At 40.6% G+C, this 15980-nt stretch overlaps 1 protein-coding gene across 1 annotated transcript in view; it reads left to right on the top strand.

Moving 5' to 3' along the window:
* Positions 1-15980, top strand: part of RANBP9 (RAN binding protein 9) — a 96253-nt gene that overhangs the window by 551 nt on the left and 79722 nt on the right. Inside the window, 3 exon segments of the mRNA XM_050789310.1 lie at positions 1-46; positions 48-363; positions 13992-14103. Of these exon segments, the coding sequence (XP_050645267.1) occupies positions 1-46; positions 48-363; positions 13992-14103 (474 nt within the window).

Raw genomic sequence — 15980 nt, 5'->3', positions numbered from 1 at the left:
CCCCCCGCCGCCGCCCCCGGCCACCGCGGCCCCGCCGCCGCCCCGCCGCCGCCCCCCCGCCGCCACCTGCCTCAGCGGCCGCCCCCGCCAGCGGGCCCCCAGCGCCTCCGGGCCTCGCCGCGGGCCCCGGCCCGGCCGGAGGCGCCCCGGCCCCAGCTCTGGTGGCGGGCAGCAGCGCCGCGGCCCCCTTCCCGCACGGGGACTCGACCCTGAACGAGCAGGAGAAGGAGCTGCAGCGGCGGCTGAAGCGCCTCTACCCAGCCGTGGACGAGCAGGAGACGCCGCTGCCTCGGTCCTGGAGCCCGAAGGACAAGTTCAGCTACATCGGCCTCTCTCAGAACAACCTGCGGGTGCACTACAAAGGTACTGGGCGTGTGTCCTGCCGTGGGAGTGGGGCACTGACCCGACGTGGCCGGCCACCGCTGCGCCGCTCTCGACCCGCCCCCGACCTCCCCCGACCCCCGCCCTCGCGGGCTCTGCCCTCGGAGGCCACTCGCCGCTTGTTGTGCTGCTCCGGGTGGGCGCGGGGGTCGCGGTGAAGGATCCGAGGGTGAGGGGCGAGATTCTTGGAAGAGGAGGGTGAGTAGAATGCTCCAGGGTAGGAAGGAGCTGGTAATCTTAGGCCAGGAGCAGGACACCTTGAGGGAATCCGGGATGACAGGACAGAACTGGCTTTCTGATTTCCCTGGGAGATAAATCTTGGGGCTTGGGTAGAGGAATCCATGGACTCGGAGTTGGGTTACATTGTTCTCCAGGTGGTGGGTCAGGCGTTCTCCTCTTACAAGGAGGGAAGAGAGGCACGATTCTGAGGTATGATTTCTAATTAAGAGAGAGCAGGGATACGCAGGGGGAGGAGTAATCAAAATTAGGCCAGAGATTGTCTAGGGGGACTAAAGGACAAGGGACGCAAGTTTGCCATCAGTATATCTTAGTGAAAGCAACCGGGAGGGTAAGAGAAGGGAACCCCAGGAGCACCATTTTTCTTAGGGGAGCAGAAACCTACCTCTCCCGATTGGAAGTACTCTATACAGGTCCTTAGGTGTTGATGTTATATGAAGCCTTGTTGAAAACGAAGATGGAACAAAATGCAGCTTAGTATTTTGAAGAAAATTGGCTTATGTTTTCCACCTGCAGTTAAAAACAACAACCTTAGGTTTGTGCTTGCCCCCTTCCTCCCTCACCTACCTCTCCTAGGTTAAAACAAAGCTTGAAGCAAATCAGTTGTATATAAAATTATGAATTGCTATGGGAACTATTGAAATGTGGCCCAATTTAATAGCGTGTATCAAGTTTACTTGTGTGGAAGAAAAAAAAAATCTAACGTATCAGTCTGTCTGGAAACAAATCCAGGGTTTTAGGCCCCAAATCTAAAGCAGGAGCTTTTTACATTCACGGCAGCCTCACTTTGATTGGCTACAAAGGGGTCTGCTCAGATCCTAGTGACATGTATGTAGAGGGGATAAACAACCTTGTGGTTAAATTCTTATATGGGACTAAAATTTAAGAAGAAGCTTGATAAGTAAGTTACTATTTAACCAGAAAGGCGAATGGCAATACAAATCTACCAAATGATTTGGCTGCAAAGAATCACGCACAAAAATAGGCCTTGAACATTTTTTAATTCTTGCATACATCCAAAGAAGTACTTCTAAGTGTTATCTTCCTTAATCTAAACGTCTAAACATTGCATTCACAATATCAAATCTTTGTTTTATCTTAAGTTAGGACATTTTGTTAATTTCCTTGTGAAATATTTCTACTTTTATGTTTTAATTTGTGTGAACGGTGCTATGTTATGAAGTGTTTACTTCTGATCTGGCTGCCAGAAAGCTATTGTTAGATGTGACAGAATTTTATAATTTTAAATTTATGGTTGACAGTAATTTGCTCATAAAATCAGAGCCAGTATAGATGAACAAAGAATCCTAGATTTCCTGAGTTCTGCAGTCGTTTGTGGTTGTGGATATTTTACAAGACTGGGCCTCAGTTTCTTCCTCTGAGTGATGTGTAAGTTGAGCTGGAAGATTGGTAGGGAAATTTACAGCTCTGAATTTCCGTGATGTCTACGATTCGTGATTACTGTTTATTTAGTACTGTAAGGTGTCTTGATTAGTTTTAGTCTTTTACATAAGATTCATGATTTAGGTCAGAGAAAAATATATGTTTATGTGAAATTAGTTGGAGTTTGAAATATTTCTGACACTGCTACATTCCTGACACTGCTGTCTCAATTGTTTTTATTCTTGGCCTCTTTATTACTTTCTGTTGTGTAATACTAAGATTCACTTTCTGGGAACATAACTTTTATAAACATAAATCATTATTTCTTCCAGAACAGATTTTGTTCTTCCAGAAATTTTGTTATCCTTTTTATTTTCTTTCCCTCTCTTCTGTCTTCCTTTTGTCTCTCCCTTACCCCTTGTCAGAAACAGTCTTTTTCTCTTTCTACTGCCTCTTCCTCTTGTCTTGTTACTGTAGATTGTGTGTGTGTGTGTGTGTGTTTTCTGTTGTTACTGTTGATTTTCTGTGTGTTATCTGAGAGAACCACACCGGTTGTAGTGGGCAACTCTGTCCCAGTAGCAGTAGCAAAGAAGTATCATAGATAGTGGATAATACTTTAAAGTCACAGAATAAGAAGGGTGAATTTTTATTTAACCTATCATTGTGCTGCATTGATTTTATCTAAGTATTATAAGACACTTTTAACATTAAAAGCTGTTATTCATATATTCATGTATTACAGAATTTCAAAAGAGTGATTTTATTTTCCAGAGTGATGAGAATTTTCCTTATCTTGAAATAGAAGTATTTTGCTTTCTTTTGCTCCAAAGGTATTCTGGTTTTTTTGTGGTTGTTCTGGTGTTTTTTTTTGTTTTTTTTTTTTTGGATAGGGTTTCAACTCTGTTGCCTTGTTGGAGTGCAGTGGTGCGATCATGGCTCACTGCAGTCTTGACCTCCTAGGCTCAGGGCATCCCCCTGCCTCAGTTGCCCAAGTAGCGGGGACCACAAGCTCCTGTCACTATGCTGGGCTAAGTTGTAATTTTTTCGTGTGGAGATGGGATCTTACTGTGTTGCCCAGGCTGGTGTTGAACGTCTGGGCTCAAGTGATCCTCCCACCTTGGCTTCCCAAAGTACTGGAATTACAAGCCTGAGCCACTGTGTCCAGCCTGTATTCTGTTTTTAAGATATTCTAAATTGAAATTACTGCTTTTGGAAGCAGTATTGTTCCTTAAATGATTTGAGGAGATTAATGTTGAATAATACTGGACATGCAGATAAGGTTGATTGGATTGCAGAGGAATAACTACAGGATATGTGTAGTATATCTGAAATTTTTTGGAAGGCCTTTTGCTTCGCAGTCACACAACTGTTGAAAAACCCAGGGATAGCCCCTCTTATTTTTGAAATTGTTGTCAGTATTGGATAAGTACAAATGTGACAAGTTTAGACTTAGTTATGATGATAACTTTATTTTACTTTAAATAATTTTAATGAATATGACAATGAATTTAGTCTAAATGTTTCAACAACAGATTGCATTTTTATATATTTTTAGTGATTACCACTATTTGGATATTTTATAGAGTGTTTTAGATATACACACACTAGTGGATCTGGACAAGATCCTGGAATTTTCATTTTAAATTTTAGAGAGCGGTAGAACCTGGAGGTTAGATCTTCCCAGTCATAAGTAAGTCAGGATTGAAAATTTTCACTAACTTCAGATCTAGTGTTCTTTTCACAAGACCATAGTATTGCCTGTTTTAGTTCATATGAGACTTAATTATCTCAAGTAGATAAAATCCTGTGATTACATTTAGAACTTTTAAAGAATAGTTGAGATTGAAAATGCTTACTCTGGGGGAAAAAGGTAACTGGAACACAGTGCTTCAAAAAAGTCCAGACACCTTGATTTTACTGATTTAGGACAGTTTAGGAGATATGCAAGATAAATGAAAGTTGGGAATTATAAGAAGCAATGAAATAGTGAATTTCAGTGAGTGTGGTGGCTTACACTTGTAATCCCAGCACTTTGGGAGGCCAAAGTAGAAGGATCGCTTGAGCCCAGGAGTTCTAGACCAGCCTGGGCAACATAGTGGTACCCCATCTCTACCCCTAAAAGCCGGACTAAGTGGCACATACCTGAAATCCCAGCTACTTAGTATTAGTAAGCTCAGGAAGGAGGATTGGTTGAGCCCAGGAGGTTGAGGCTTCAGTGAGCCATGATGGCCTGGGTGGCAGAGTGAGACCCAAAGAAAAAATAGTGAATTGCATTTTTTTTTTTTTTTTGAGACAGAGTCTTACTCTATCGCCCAGGCTGGAGTGCAGTGGCACAATCTCTGCTCATTGCAACCTCTCCTGGGTTCATGCAGTTCTCCTGCCTCAGCCTCCTGAGTAGCTGGGATTACAGGCACTCACCACCATGCCTGGCTAATTCTTACATTTTTAGTAGAGACAGGGTTTCACCATGTTGGCCAGGCTGGTCTTGAACTCCTGACCTCAGATGATCCGCCCGCCTCACCGCCCAAAGTGCTGGGATTACAGGCATGAGCCACTGCACCTGGCCTGAACTGTACTTTTTTTTTTTTTTTTTTTAAGATGGAGTCTCGCTCTGCTGTTGCTAGGCTGGAGTACGGTGGCGCCATCTCGGCTTGCTGCAACCTCAGCCTCCCGGGTTCAAGCAATTCTTCTGCCTTAGCTTCCTGAGTATCTGGGACTACAGGCTTGCGCTACCACACCTAGCTAATTTTTGTATTTTTAGTAGAGAGGAGGTTTCAACATGTTGGCCAGGATGGTCTCGATCTCTTGACCTCGTGATCCACCCGCCTTGGCCTCCCAAAGTGCTGGGATTACAGGCGTGAGCCACTGTGCCCGGCCAGAATTGCGCTTTTTAATTGAAATGTTTTGAACAACATCTAACCAAATAGGTTGAACTTTTGTTATACTTACTCTGTCTTTCCCACCTGTACCCCCAGTCATTAGTCCTTGAACATTTCCTAAATATAATTGCTTATCTAATTTCCTGCACTTTTTAAGGTTGAACAAATATTTCAACATGCTTGCTTACAAGCTTACAAGTACAAATGTCTGTTAAGCATTATGGGATCGATACAAAAAATGTTTCTTTTGTGTGTGTTTTTTTTTTTTTTTTTTTTTTTTTTTTTTGAGTCGGAGTTTTGCCCTGTCGCCCAGGCTGGAGGGCAGTGGTGCGATCTCCACTCACTGCAGGCTCCGCCTCCTGGGTTCACACCGTTCTCCTGCCTCATCCTCCTGAGTAGCTGGGACTACAGGCGCCCGCTACTACGCCTGGCTTATTTTTTGTATTTTTAGTAGAGACAGGATTTCTCCATTAGTCAGGATGGTCTTGATCTCCTGACCTTGTGATCTGCCCACCTCCGCCTCCCAAAGTTCTGGGATTACAGGCGTGAGCCACTGTGCCTGGCCTAAAAATGTTCTTTAAAATGAAGGAATTGAATTATTACTTGCCAAATTTTGGGAAATTAGGTTTAAAAATGCCAGTTGGTAACTGCAAGAATCAAGTAAATCTAATAATCATGCAGAATGGTAGACAATAATGATGTATATTCTTTTTTTTTTTTGAGACGGAATCTTGCTCTGTTGCCCAGGCCGAAGTACAGTGGTGGTGCTGTCTCGGCTCACTGCAGCCTCCATCTCCTGGATTCAAGTGACTTTCCAGCCTCAGCCTCCCAAGTAGCCGGGATTACAAACGCCTGCTACCATTCCTGGCTAATTTTTGTATATTTAGTAGAGACGGGGTTTTGCCCTATTGGCCAGGCTGGTCTGAAACTCCTGACCTCAAGTGATCTGCCTGCCTTGGCTTCCCAAAGTGCTGGGATTATAGGCGTGAGCCACCACCCGGCCTGATGATGTATATTCTGCTAGAGTAGACAATTTATTTGTGTTTCTCACTGTTCATTTCTTCATTTATTTAATAAGGTTTTAGTGAATGTTTACTTTGTGCTAGGTTCTGACACGCAAAGGTGAAGAAGATACTGTCATTGAATTCAGAGAGCTCGGAGGACATAAAATAGAGTAGTAAGGGAAATATTATAAAGAGTACTGTGAAGATAGGAGGAGCGTCTAACCCAGGCTGACACTGGAAAGAATGAAGGAAGTTCAGGTATCAGGGATAGCTTCTTGGAGGAGTCGAGGCTAGTGGTCAGTCTAAAAAGATGAGTAGGATATAGGAGAAAGGGAGGCTCGGTGTTGCAAATGAAGGAAGAGCAAAAACAGAGAATTACTTTATGCGTCTGGTTTTACAATTTTGGGTTAGCATTTAGAGTATGTGACAAGGAGCATCTGCGAAAAGATCAATTAGGAGATTTTTTTATTTTTTATTTTTTTGGGACGGGGTCTGACTCCATCGTCCAGGATGGAATGCAGTGGTGCGATCTAGGCCCACTGCCATCTCTGCCTCCTGGGCTCAAGTGATCCTTCTACCTCAGCATCCTGAATAGCTGCAACTACAGGCATGCGCCACCACACCCAGTTAATTTTTTGTATTTTTTTGTAGAGATGGGGATTTTGCCATGTTGCTCAGGCTGGTCTCGAATTCCTGAGCTCAAGCCATCTGCCTGCCTTAGCCTTCCAAAGTGCTAGGATTATAGGCAGGAGCCAGTGTACCTGGCCCAGTTAGGAGCCCTATGGAATATTTTGTTGAGTTTAGATCTTATTCTGTAGGAGATGGAGAATCATCAAAGGATTTTAAATGGGAAGGAACTGGCTCATATCTTCATTTTTGTCAGATTACACAGCTGATTGGAAGATAGATTCAAGAGGTTACACAAGAGTGGAAATAGCAAACTCATTTAGAAGACTGTTGCAGTAGACCATGTTAGAAATTACCTCAGCTGGGTCAGTGGTAGGGACAGAGAAAGGCAGATATATTTGTGAGATATTTAAAAGTAATACTGAGAGGATATGAGGAATGATGGTGAGAGAACTCAAGGAAAATGGGTTTCTACCTCTGTTAGGATGATGTTTGGGTTTTTAGTTGTTAGGCTCTTGCAGTGAACCATGAATAAAATAATGATTGTGAAGAAGACTGTATTACAGTATAGTTGGAGATAAGTAAGAATGGGAATCTCAGCCCTGTGATCTGACTTCAGGGAAACCTGAAGAAGCCAAAGGAACAAGCCTTACAGAAAGAACAGGAACAGGTCTTTTGAAGTTAAGGAGGCTCTAAATGGTCTTAACAGTTGGATTTCATGACTTCATTCTATTCTATTAAACTGACTCAGCTCCAATCACTAGTTTCCGGTTGTTTTCTTATTTCTTTTTCCCCACTGACTGGCTTATCCTTTCCTTCCCATGTCAAATTCCTGAGAGACTTAACAGATTGGCCTGGCTAATTGCTATGATTGTTAGTTGGGCAGAGTTTTTCGTTACAGACTGTGTTGTGAATTGGCGGCCTTCAAGTCAGGTGCTAACCTGTGTTGAATCAGCTGTAGGAGTGGTGGTAATTATAAAATACAAAATACCCTTCTGGTACAAGGATAGTCTGGGTCTTACTTCTTTCAGTAGGGACAATGTGTGAGACAGTTTCTCCTAGGAAGGGTTGATAGTTAACTATAATTGACCTGAAGCTTGGGAGAGAAGTCTAGGTCATGACTGATTTAGGAGTCACTTGTAGGTGGTAGTTGAAACTCAGAGTATTTGAGAGAGAGAGGGAGAATATGTAATAGAGTGAGAAAAAGCAGTGGACCAAAGATGGGACCCTGAAAAACACCAACGTTGAAAGACTGGAGGGAGCCCAAAAGAAATGGTAGGTCCCTAGACATCAAGGAGATTGGTATCACAGAAGCTGAGCGTGGGAAGGTGCAGTGGCTCACACCTGTAATCCCAGCACTTTGGGAAGTCGAGTGGGAGGACTGCTTGAACCCGGGAAGTTGAGGCTGCAGCAAGCAGTGGTCATGCCACTGCATTCTAACCTGGGCAACAGAATGAGACACTGTCTCAGACAGCCTCCCCACCCTTCCTAGTAGAAACGAGGAAGTGATAGTGTGTATTGCAACAGATAGGTTTAGTAGGATAGGCACAGATAGTTTTCCACTACATTTGGAAATTAGATCATTGTGACTTTAGGGAGAGCAGTTTGAATTGAGTGATGGGGCAAAAACCATATTTCAGTGGGTTGAAAGAGTAAATGAAAGGACCAAGTAGGGAGGATAGTGGATAGAGATTATCCTTGAGAAATATAGATGAAGGAAGAGATTAGGCATTTCCTAGAGGAGGATAGAGGTTAAGGTGGAATTTTTTTTTTCCTCTAATTTTTAATAGCTGATAGCGGAGTTACATTTTACCTGGAGTTTAGCTTCTAATGTCAGTATAGAAGATGAAAATTACACATAACCAATATTATCTTTAAAAATTCCTTTGGAGAGTATTGTGTTAGAGACCATTGTGTCATTTCTTAGTCAATCTTGTTTTATTGGTTATGTAGGTAAAACCGAAGCGACATAAATTAAATGAAAATACTATATTAGTCCAAGGTATGGTGTTCCAGTAAATGTATACAAAATTTAACATTTTAACAAATAAAATTGATTAGCCTACCTGGTTATTATTATTATTATTTTTTTCTTGAGACAGTCCCGCTTTGTTGCCCAGGCCGGATCCCAGGTTGAAGCAATTCTCCTGCCTCAGCCTCCTGAGTAGCTGAGATTACATGCACCCACCACGATGCCTGGCTAATTTTTATGTTTTTAGTAGAGATGGGGTTTCGCCATGTTGGCTAGGCTGGTCTCGAACTCCTGACCTCAAATGATCCACCCACATTGGCCTCTCCTGGGGATTTTTTTGTTTGTTTGTTTGTTTTTTTGAGATGGAGCCTTGCTCTTGTCGCCCAGGCTGGAGTGCAGTGGTACAATCTCGGCTCACTGCAACGTCTGCCTCCAGGGTTCAAGCCGTTCTTCTGCCTCAGCCTCCCAAGTAGCTGGGAATACAGGTGGGCACTACCATGCCTGGCTACTTTTTGTATTTTTAGTGGAGATGGGGTTTTACGTTGGCCAGGCTGGTCTCAAACTCCTGACCTCAGGTGATCCACCTGCCTTCACCTCCCAAAGTGCTGGGATTACAGGTGTGAGCCACTGCACCCAACTGGACTCCTGTTTTCTTGATAAGAGGTAAGGTACTTTGCTTATGAATTTGAGTAGAGGATGTAAAGCTTAAAGTAATGATGAAAACGTGGACTAGCCATTGAGAGGAATAGGGAATGAACTGACTGAATATTTCTAAAAATATTGTTGGTAGCACTGAGAGTGCTCAGTTGACATCATTAGTTCATAGCAGTGACTGTTTGTAAGATTTTGAACTTTATTCAGTGGAAGTCAACTGTCCAGTGAGGAAGTAGTGAAGGTAGATTATAATATTGAGAGTGTTGTTTTGCTGGTTGGATATGATAGAAGGATGGGCATATGAGGGAAATCAAGGATATTTGAGAGCTTTAAGTGATTACCATGTAGCCTGTCCTGGAAGAGGAAAAAGGGAGGAAAAAACACGAAGAGTTTGAGGAATTAGAGGTCCCATGATGTTGAAGAGGAAGTATAGATGTGAAGGCTTTAGAAAGAGGATAGAACAGGATGGTGTATTCTGGAGGAAGATACCGGTGTTTCTGCAATAATGTCATGAATGCGTGGCTGGAAAACCATGTTTTCCACAAAATCAGTGCGCTAAAAGTAACAGGACTTACGTGAACTATAAATAAAGCTGGAGCAACCACTTAAAACCTTGGGAACTTTGTAAGCACTAATCAGAACACCACAAAAATTACAGTCCTAATAAAATAAAAGCGCAGTTAAATTTTCACTGTGCCCGATATTACAGGTGGCTTGGTCCATTGCAGCTTTAGACTCTGGGTCTTGGGCTTTTGCTTCTTCAAGAAGGAATGATTGTAGTTAGAGTGGAAGTTAGTGGGAATAAAGAGGTTCAGGAATTAAAACGCAGGGAAAAACTAATTACACATGAGTGTTAAGTGTGTGAATGTACAGGAGAGATACATGTTTGAGGGCTTGTAAAAAGGAGCTTCAACCAAGTTGGAGAGATTAGAGAAAGAATATTTGAGGAAGTAAAGCTTGAGCTAAGATTTAAAGTGTGAGTAGGACCTACTCAGGCTAAGAAGGAAAGGTGGAGGGTATAGCATGTGTACAGACTCTGGCCTGATCAATGTGAAGAATCGAAATAGTGCTGATGTGACTAGAGCAGAAAGGAAGTGGAAAGTGCAGGTGGAGAGCAAGGTCAGACAAGGTGTTCAGGAAGCGTGTCTTTTTCTTAGGCCAAAGGGGAGGCTTTGGAAGGAATCTTCATTGTATTGAGAGCTGGTGATATAGAAGGACGACTGATTTATGTTTCCAGAAGGGCACTGGCTGGCTGCATGTTGGAGAAGGGATGGGAGTGGGAATGGGGTAGAATGGTTTATTCAAACTCTTTCCATCAGATTGTTTGAATAAAAAGAGCTAAACTTGCTAGCCTTAGAATTAGGACGTATTACATATGTTTTCTTCTAAAGCCACATAGAAAACAATACTGAGGACTTTGTTTTTTTTTTTTTTTTTTTGAGACGGAGTCTCGCTCTGTCGCCCAGGCTGGAGTGCAGTGGCCAGATCTCAGCTCACTGCAAGCTCCGCCTCCCGGGTTCCCGCCATTCTCCTGCCTCAGCCTCCCGAGTAACTGGGATCACAGGCGCCACCACCTCGCCCGGCTAATTTTTTTGTGTGTTTTTAGTAGAGACGGGGTTTCGCCGTGTTAGCCAGGATGGTCTCGATCTCCTGACCTTGTGATCCGCCCGTCTCGGCCTCCCAAAGTGCTGGGATTACAGGCTTGAGCCACCGCGCCCAATACCAAGGACTTTGTAGTTTTAAAAGTTGAAACTTCGGTAGTATGAGGTTGTCTTTTGGTTACCACAGAATTTAAGGTAATAAACTTTCAGGTGTTAATAAGCATTGTTAGAGATAGGCCCTTTGCTGCTGATATTACAAGTTTGAGCATCCCAAATCTTAAATTCAAAATGCTTTCAGAATTCAAAACTTGATTTTATGTATTTTTATTTTTGAGACAGAGTCTCACTCTGTTGCCCAGGCTGGAGTGCAGTGGCACTGTTGGGTCACTGCAAGCTCTGCCTCCCAAGTTCAAGTGATTCTTGTGTCTCAGCCTCCTGAGTAGCTGGGATTACAGGCGCACACTACCATGCCAGGCTAATTTTTGTATTTTTAGTACAGACAGGGTTTCACCATGTTGGCCAAGCTGGTCTTGAACTCCTGACCTCAAGTGATCCGCCCGCCTCAGCCTCCCAAAGTGCTGGAATTACAGGCATGAGCCACCACGCCCGGCTCAAAGGAAATGCTCATTGAAACATTTTAGATTTTGGATTTTTGGATTTAGGATGCTCAACTGGTAAGTATGTGCAAATATTGTAAAATCTGAAAAAATCTAAAACACTTGTGGTCCCAAGCATGTCAGATAAGGGATACTCAACTTGTACTGGTCTCATTTAAGAAATAGTATGAAACCTTTTAATCTTGCATTTAAACTTTTCCTTATACCTTTTACATCTAATTTAACTTTATGAAACAAATCTTTTTAGTTTTAACATTTACAGAATTTATCTGCAGTGAATCATAACAAATACAATGGATACTTGAAGATTTATAACTGGTACTTTATAGTAATTTTTGCATAATGGAAAAATGGGATTTTAATTCATGCATGGATTTAATATACGTTTCTTCCAGTTTGGGGCAGGGTGTATAATGTGTAAAAATTTTTATTATTTTTTTCTGTAGGCCCATGACAGATTAAAAATTTCTTCATTTCAAAAAGTGAGGTTAAATAATACCTATTTCATAAATGTTGAATGAGAAAAATCCATACAAAAGCACCTAACTCTTTGAGAGACTGTTTACTTTCAAATATTAGTTTCTTTCTCTTTTAGCATAGAAGTAGCCAGAATAGAACATGGGGATATGTGAGGTGATCCCCGAAAGTTCGTTGTAACTAAATCCTTCATGTGGGTTCAGAGCTCCCACTAGATCAGGTTTCTTGAATTTAAATCCCAGCATAAATCCTGCTTTGGAATTCTCATTAAGCAGTATGACTTTGGGCGAGTTTCCTTATCTTAGATTTAACTATGAAATGATAATAAATGGTACCTACCTCATGGGGTTGTTTTGGTTATTGAATGAGTTAATAAACTTAATGCGTTAGAACAGTGCCTTTCACACAGTATTAAATATATGTAACTATTATTTGTTATTAAGAATACTTTGGGATTACTTTATCCCTAAAAGTTTGGGTCACTCCCCTTAAAAAAAATTAGTGGATTTAGGACTGCAGTTAGATTCTGTTTAGTTTTCTATAGATTTATTTGTAACTCTCTAATTTTTGAATACGTAGTTTCCATAGCCTTTTCTCAGGTAACTTATTGGAACATATTTTGACTGAAAAATGTGTTTTACTGCCACCATAATTAAATTTTATTAAAAAGTGACTAGCGCACAGATTTGTGCAGTTGTTTCTTTTCTGCTGCTTAGCTCAGTGTAAATCTATTACCTGCATCATATGTTAAAGTAGTTTTGATGCATGTAAATATTGTTGCTTCCATTTTTGTCTTCCTAGCCAAGCTTGTTGACTCCTTATGGTCACCAGGCTAAAAGAACTTCTGCCCATAATCCAAGTTTTCATGGTAATGGAAGGAGTGGCAGAATTCATTCTTTTTTTTGTAGGGGATTGGGGGGTGTGAACATGCACTAATTTGCATTGCAAGTGTAAACTTAAGTGTTTAATAATAATAAGGCATGTGTTGGAAATTTGGTAAATTTGGTGAAATGTATGGTAAGGGAGGATATGATCTCATTCATGTGTGATGGTTGTGTATCTTAAGATGCAATTTTTGACTTAAGGCATTTAGTTTTAAAACAATCACAATAAATTTGAGGAGAATTCTGCTACCCATGAAGATAATTTTATAGTATGACTGAAAGATTAATGCGAAGTTTGTATTGCGTGGAGCATATTTAACTAGAACACCCAAATAATGATTTAGAGTATTGTGTCTCATGCAGTCCTTTTGGGGATTATGGAGACTTGTCTCACTCATGCTCTTTGAGTACTTCTGACATGCTACTTCAACTTCTGTCTTTATTCTCCCATGGTTTTATGGACATATTTTCTCTTAATATTGTCCACATGCTAGCTTTCAAGGTAGTTTGTGTCTTGGGCAAGAGGCAGGGGAAGTGATTGTGAGTTTAGCAAACCCTATGGGATTAGAATTGAGGAATAGCTGGTTTAAAAAGTTTAAAAGGCATTATCTAACAGATTTTCTAAAATGTCAGCAGTGGCATGGTGTTATTTCTGTTGTTTAAAAAGAAAAAAAAAATACGTTTAGAAATTAGATGTATTTCTCAATAGGCTGTTATTGGCCCAAGAGATTTTATGAATCAGCTTTAATTAATAAGACTATACCAAAGAACAAAATTGTAAATTCTTAAGAAAGCTGTTTTGCCAATTCAATCTGATTGTGTAAGGTTTAACTTAGAAATATACGATATAGATGCTTCTGGTTTAAAGAGCAGGCCTTTGGCAAGAGTGTACAGAAATTATATAAGTTATATACAAATTTAGACCTGATAAAATTAAGATCTTATGTTCTTCATACAGCCTTTTTCCTCTTAAAAATATAGTGTACTCTATAACATCTTTTATTTAATTTGCATAAAAGGCTGCTAGGTTCAATTTACATATTCGGATTCTGCAATCTTAATAAAACTAATAATAGTGTGAAGAGTTCTGTGGTTAACTTGGGCTATTTTGCATATTGGGTTCATGGTGATGATAAACATTTTATTGAGTATTTGAACTGATAGCAGAAATTATACATCATTCCAAAAACCTGTATCTTCCTGAATTGTTTAAGGTTTTCATTTTTCAGTGAATATCTCATGTGACTTCTTTTTTCCTTCCTGTTTCATGTGCAGGTCATGGCAAAACACCAAAAGATGCAGCGTCAGTTCGAGCCACGCATCCAATACCAGCAGCCTGTGGGATTTATTATTTTGAAGTAAAAATTGTCAGTAAGGGAAGAGATGGGTAAGTGTAAATTTTGGTGAGAAAAATCATTTGTTAGTTTTTTTGTTTTGATTTCATAATGTTTATGATGTAATTGGAAAGTTGGAATCCTGGAAATTTTGGTAATTGGAAAAGTGGAATCTGAATATTCCAGTATAACAGACTGGATCTGGTTATGCTTAAATACTAGTTGAAGTTAAAACTTGAGTTAGTAATATTAACTGAGCTTTTCTGGTAGGTTTATTATTAAAATGGAGAATTGAAATTAAGGAATGGAGGGACAGTGACTCATTTTCCATGACTTTTCTTACACTGCTTTTTCCTGAATTCTGCTAAGAAGTTAAATCCTCTCAAAGCCAGTAATCATAGTCAGTTGGTGATTCATGGGTATTTTACAGATGTTGGGCTTAGAATTTTAGGTTTTAGCTGAGAAATATGTGTTTGTATGCTGTCAACCAGAGGAGATTTTCAAGGTTTAGGATGTGGTTTAGAAAGTTCCAAATGAGAATTCCATGGTAGGGCCTGGAACCAAATTTAATATCATTGCTTTTCAGCTTGGGATTGGTGTGTGGTTTGTGTGGATATCAGAATCACTTATGAGACTATTAAAAATATAGTAATTTTTGGGCCTTACCCCAAAAGTTCCTAAATTAGAATTTTCGGAAGTAGAGCTTTGGGCAAGATAGGCATTTTGAGAAAGCACCACACTGAATTTTGGTGCCTATCCCTGGTTAAGCACTAATTACCTACAGTCATTGGATCTATCCTATAGTATTTCCTCATAACTTTATTGCATATCAGAGGTCTCTTAAAGCAGCCATAGGGTTGTTAGTTGAGTTACCAAGACAAAGCTATTGGGCTGTGTGGGTAAGTTGCTCCGTGAGGTCGGTCAGATGGACCTCAGATCAAACCCCTCTTAGAGGTCCTCCTGTGTTTAATTAACCAGTTAAGTGTATTCAGTAGATTACTCCTTTATCGACTGAATATTCTCGATGTCAACAGTATGAACAACAGAAAATAAAAACTTGGAATTCAGTGACAGCTTTTTATGTAACTGCCTCAGTTTTCTCAGGGTAGTCAAGCCAAAGAGAAAATCAGAGATGCCAAGGATAGAGTGGTTGAGAGAGGCCCCATCATTGAAATAGGCACACGATTGTCACCATTTCTCACTTTACAAGCTGTATAATCAGTAAGCTGATTCTTTTTATACTTCAAATTATATGAACTTGACCTCATATTTGCCTGCGAATACCTTGATGATTCTTGAATCTAGTGCTACATCTTGGTTTATTCCCTTGAGCTCCAGACAACGTGTCTAACCAAATGTTTGCATTTGAATGTCCCGCAGGCATTTAAATTTAGCTTGTTTAAAATCTTTTTCTAAAAAAAAACCATTTGGTTGGTGGTTTCACTATTGCTAGAAACTTGAGAATTTCTTGCTTTTAACTTTTCTGTTCATCTCTACTGCTTCTCCCTTAGTCAGATCTCAATTATTTATCTGCTGAATTACTCTGAGGTAGTTGGTTGATGGGCCTCCAGTTGCTCCCTGTTTTACTCTTATTCTAGTCTATAACTGTTGTCAGGGTTCTTAATAATGTGGAACTGAATTGCCACTACCCATTTTTTGAGATCATTTGGGACATCTGTTGCTTCATTGTAGAGCTTCTTAACAGGACCCCTCAGATATGACTAGCTCTTACATCATTTTTCAGTCTCTTTGTAGCTAGGATCCCTTATCCTTTTTCTTTTGTTTTTAAATTTAGGTATATTTTACATATAGTAAACTTTATTCTTTTTAGTATATGGTTCTGTGAGTTTTGAGAAACATGTATAGTCATAAAACCACCATCACAGTTGATATGGGAGTCTCCCGTTATCTGTGGGGGATACATTCCAAG

Source organism: Macaca thibetana, chromosome 4 (genome assembly GCF_024542745.1).
Source record: "Macaca thibetana thibetana isolate TM-01 chromosome 4, ASM2454274v1, whole genome shotgun sequence".
In the NCBI taxonomy this organism is placed as follows: Eukaryota; Metazoa; Chordata; class Mammalia; order Primates; family Cercopithecidae; genus Macaca; species Macaca thibetana.
This window is presented reverse-complemented; position numbering and strand designations above follow the sequence as displayed.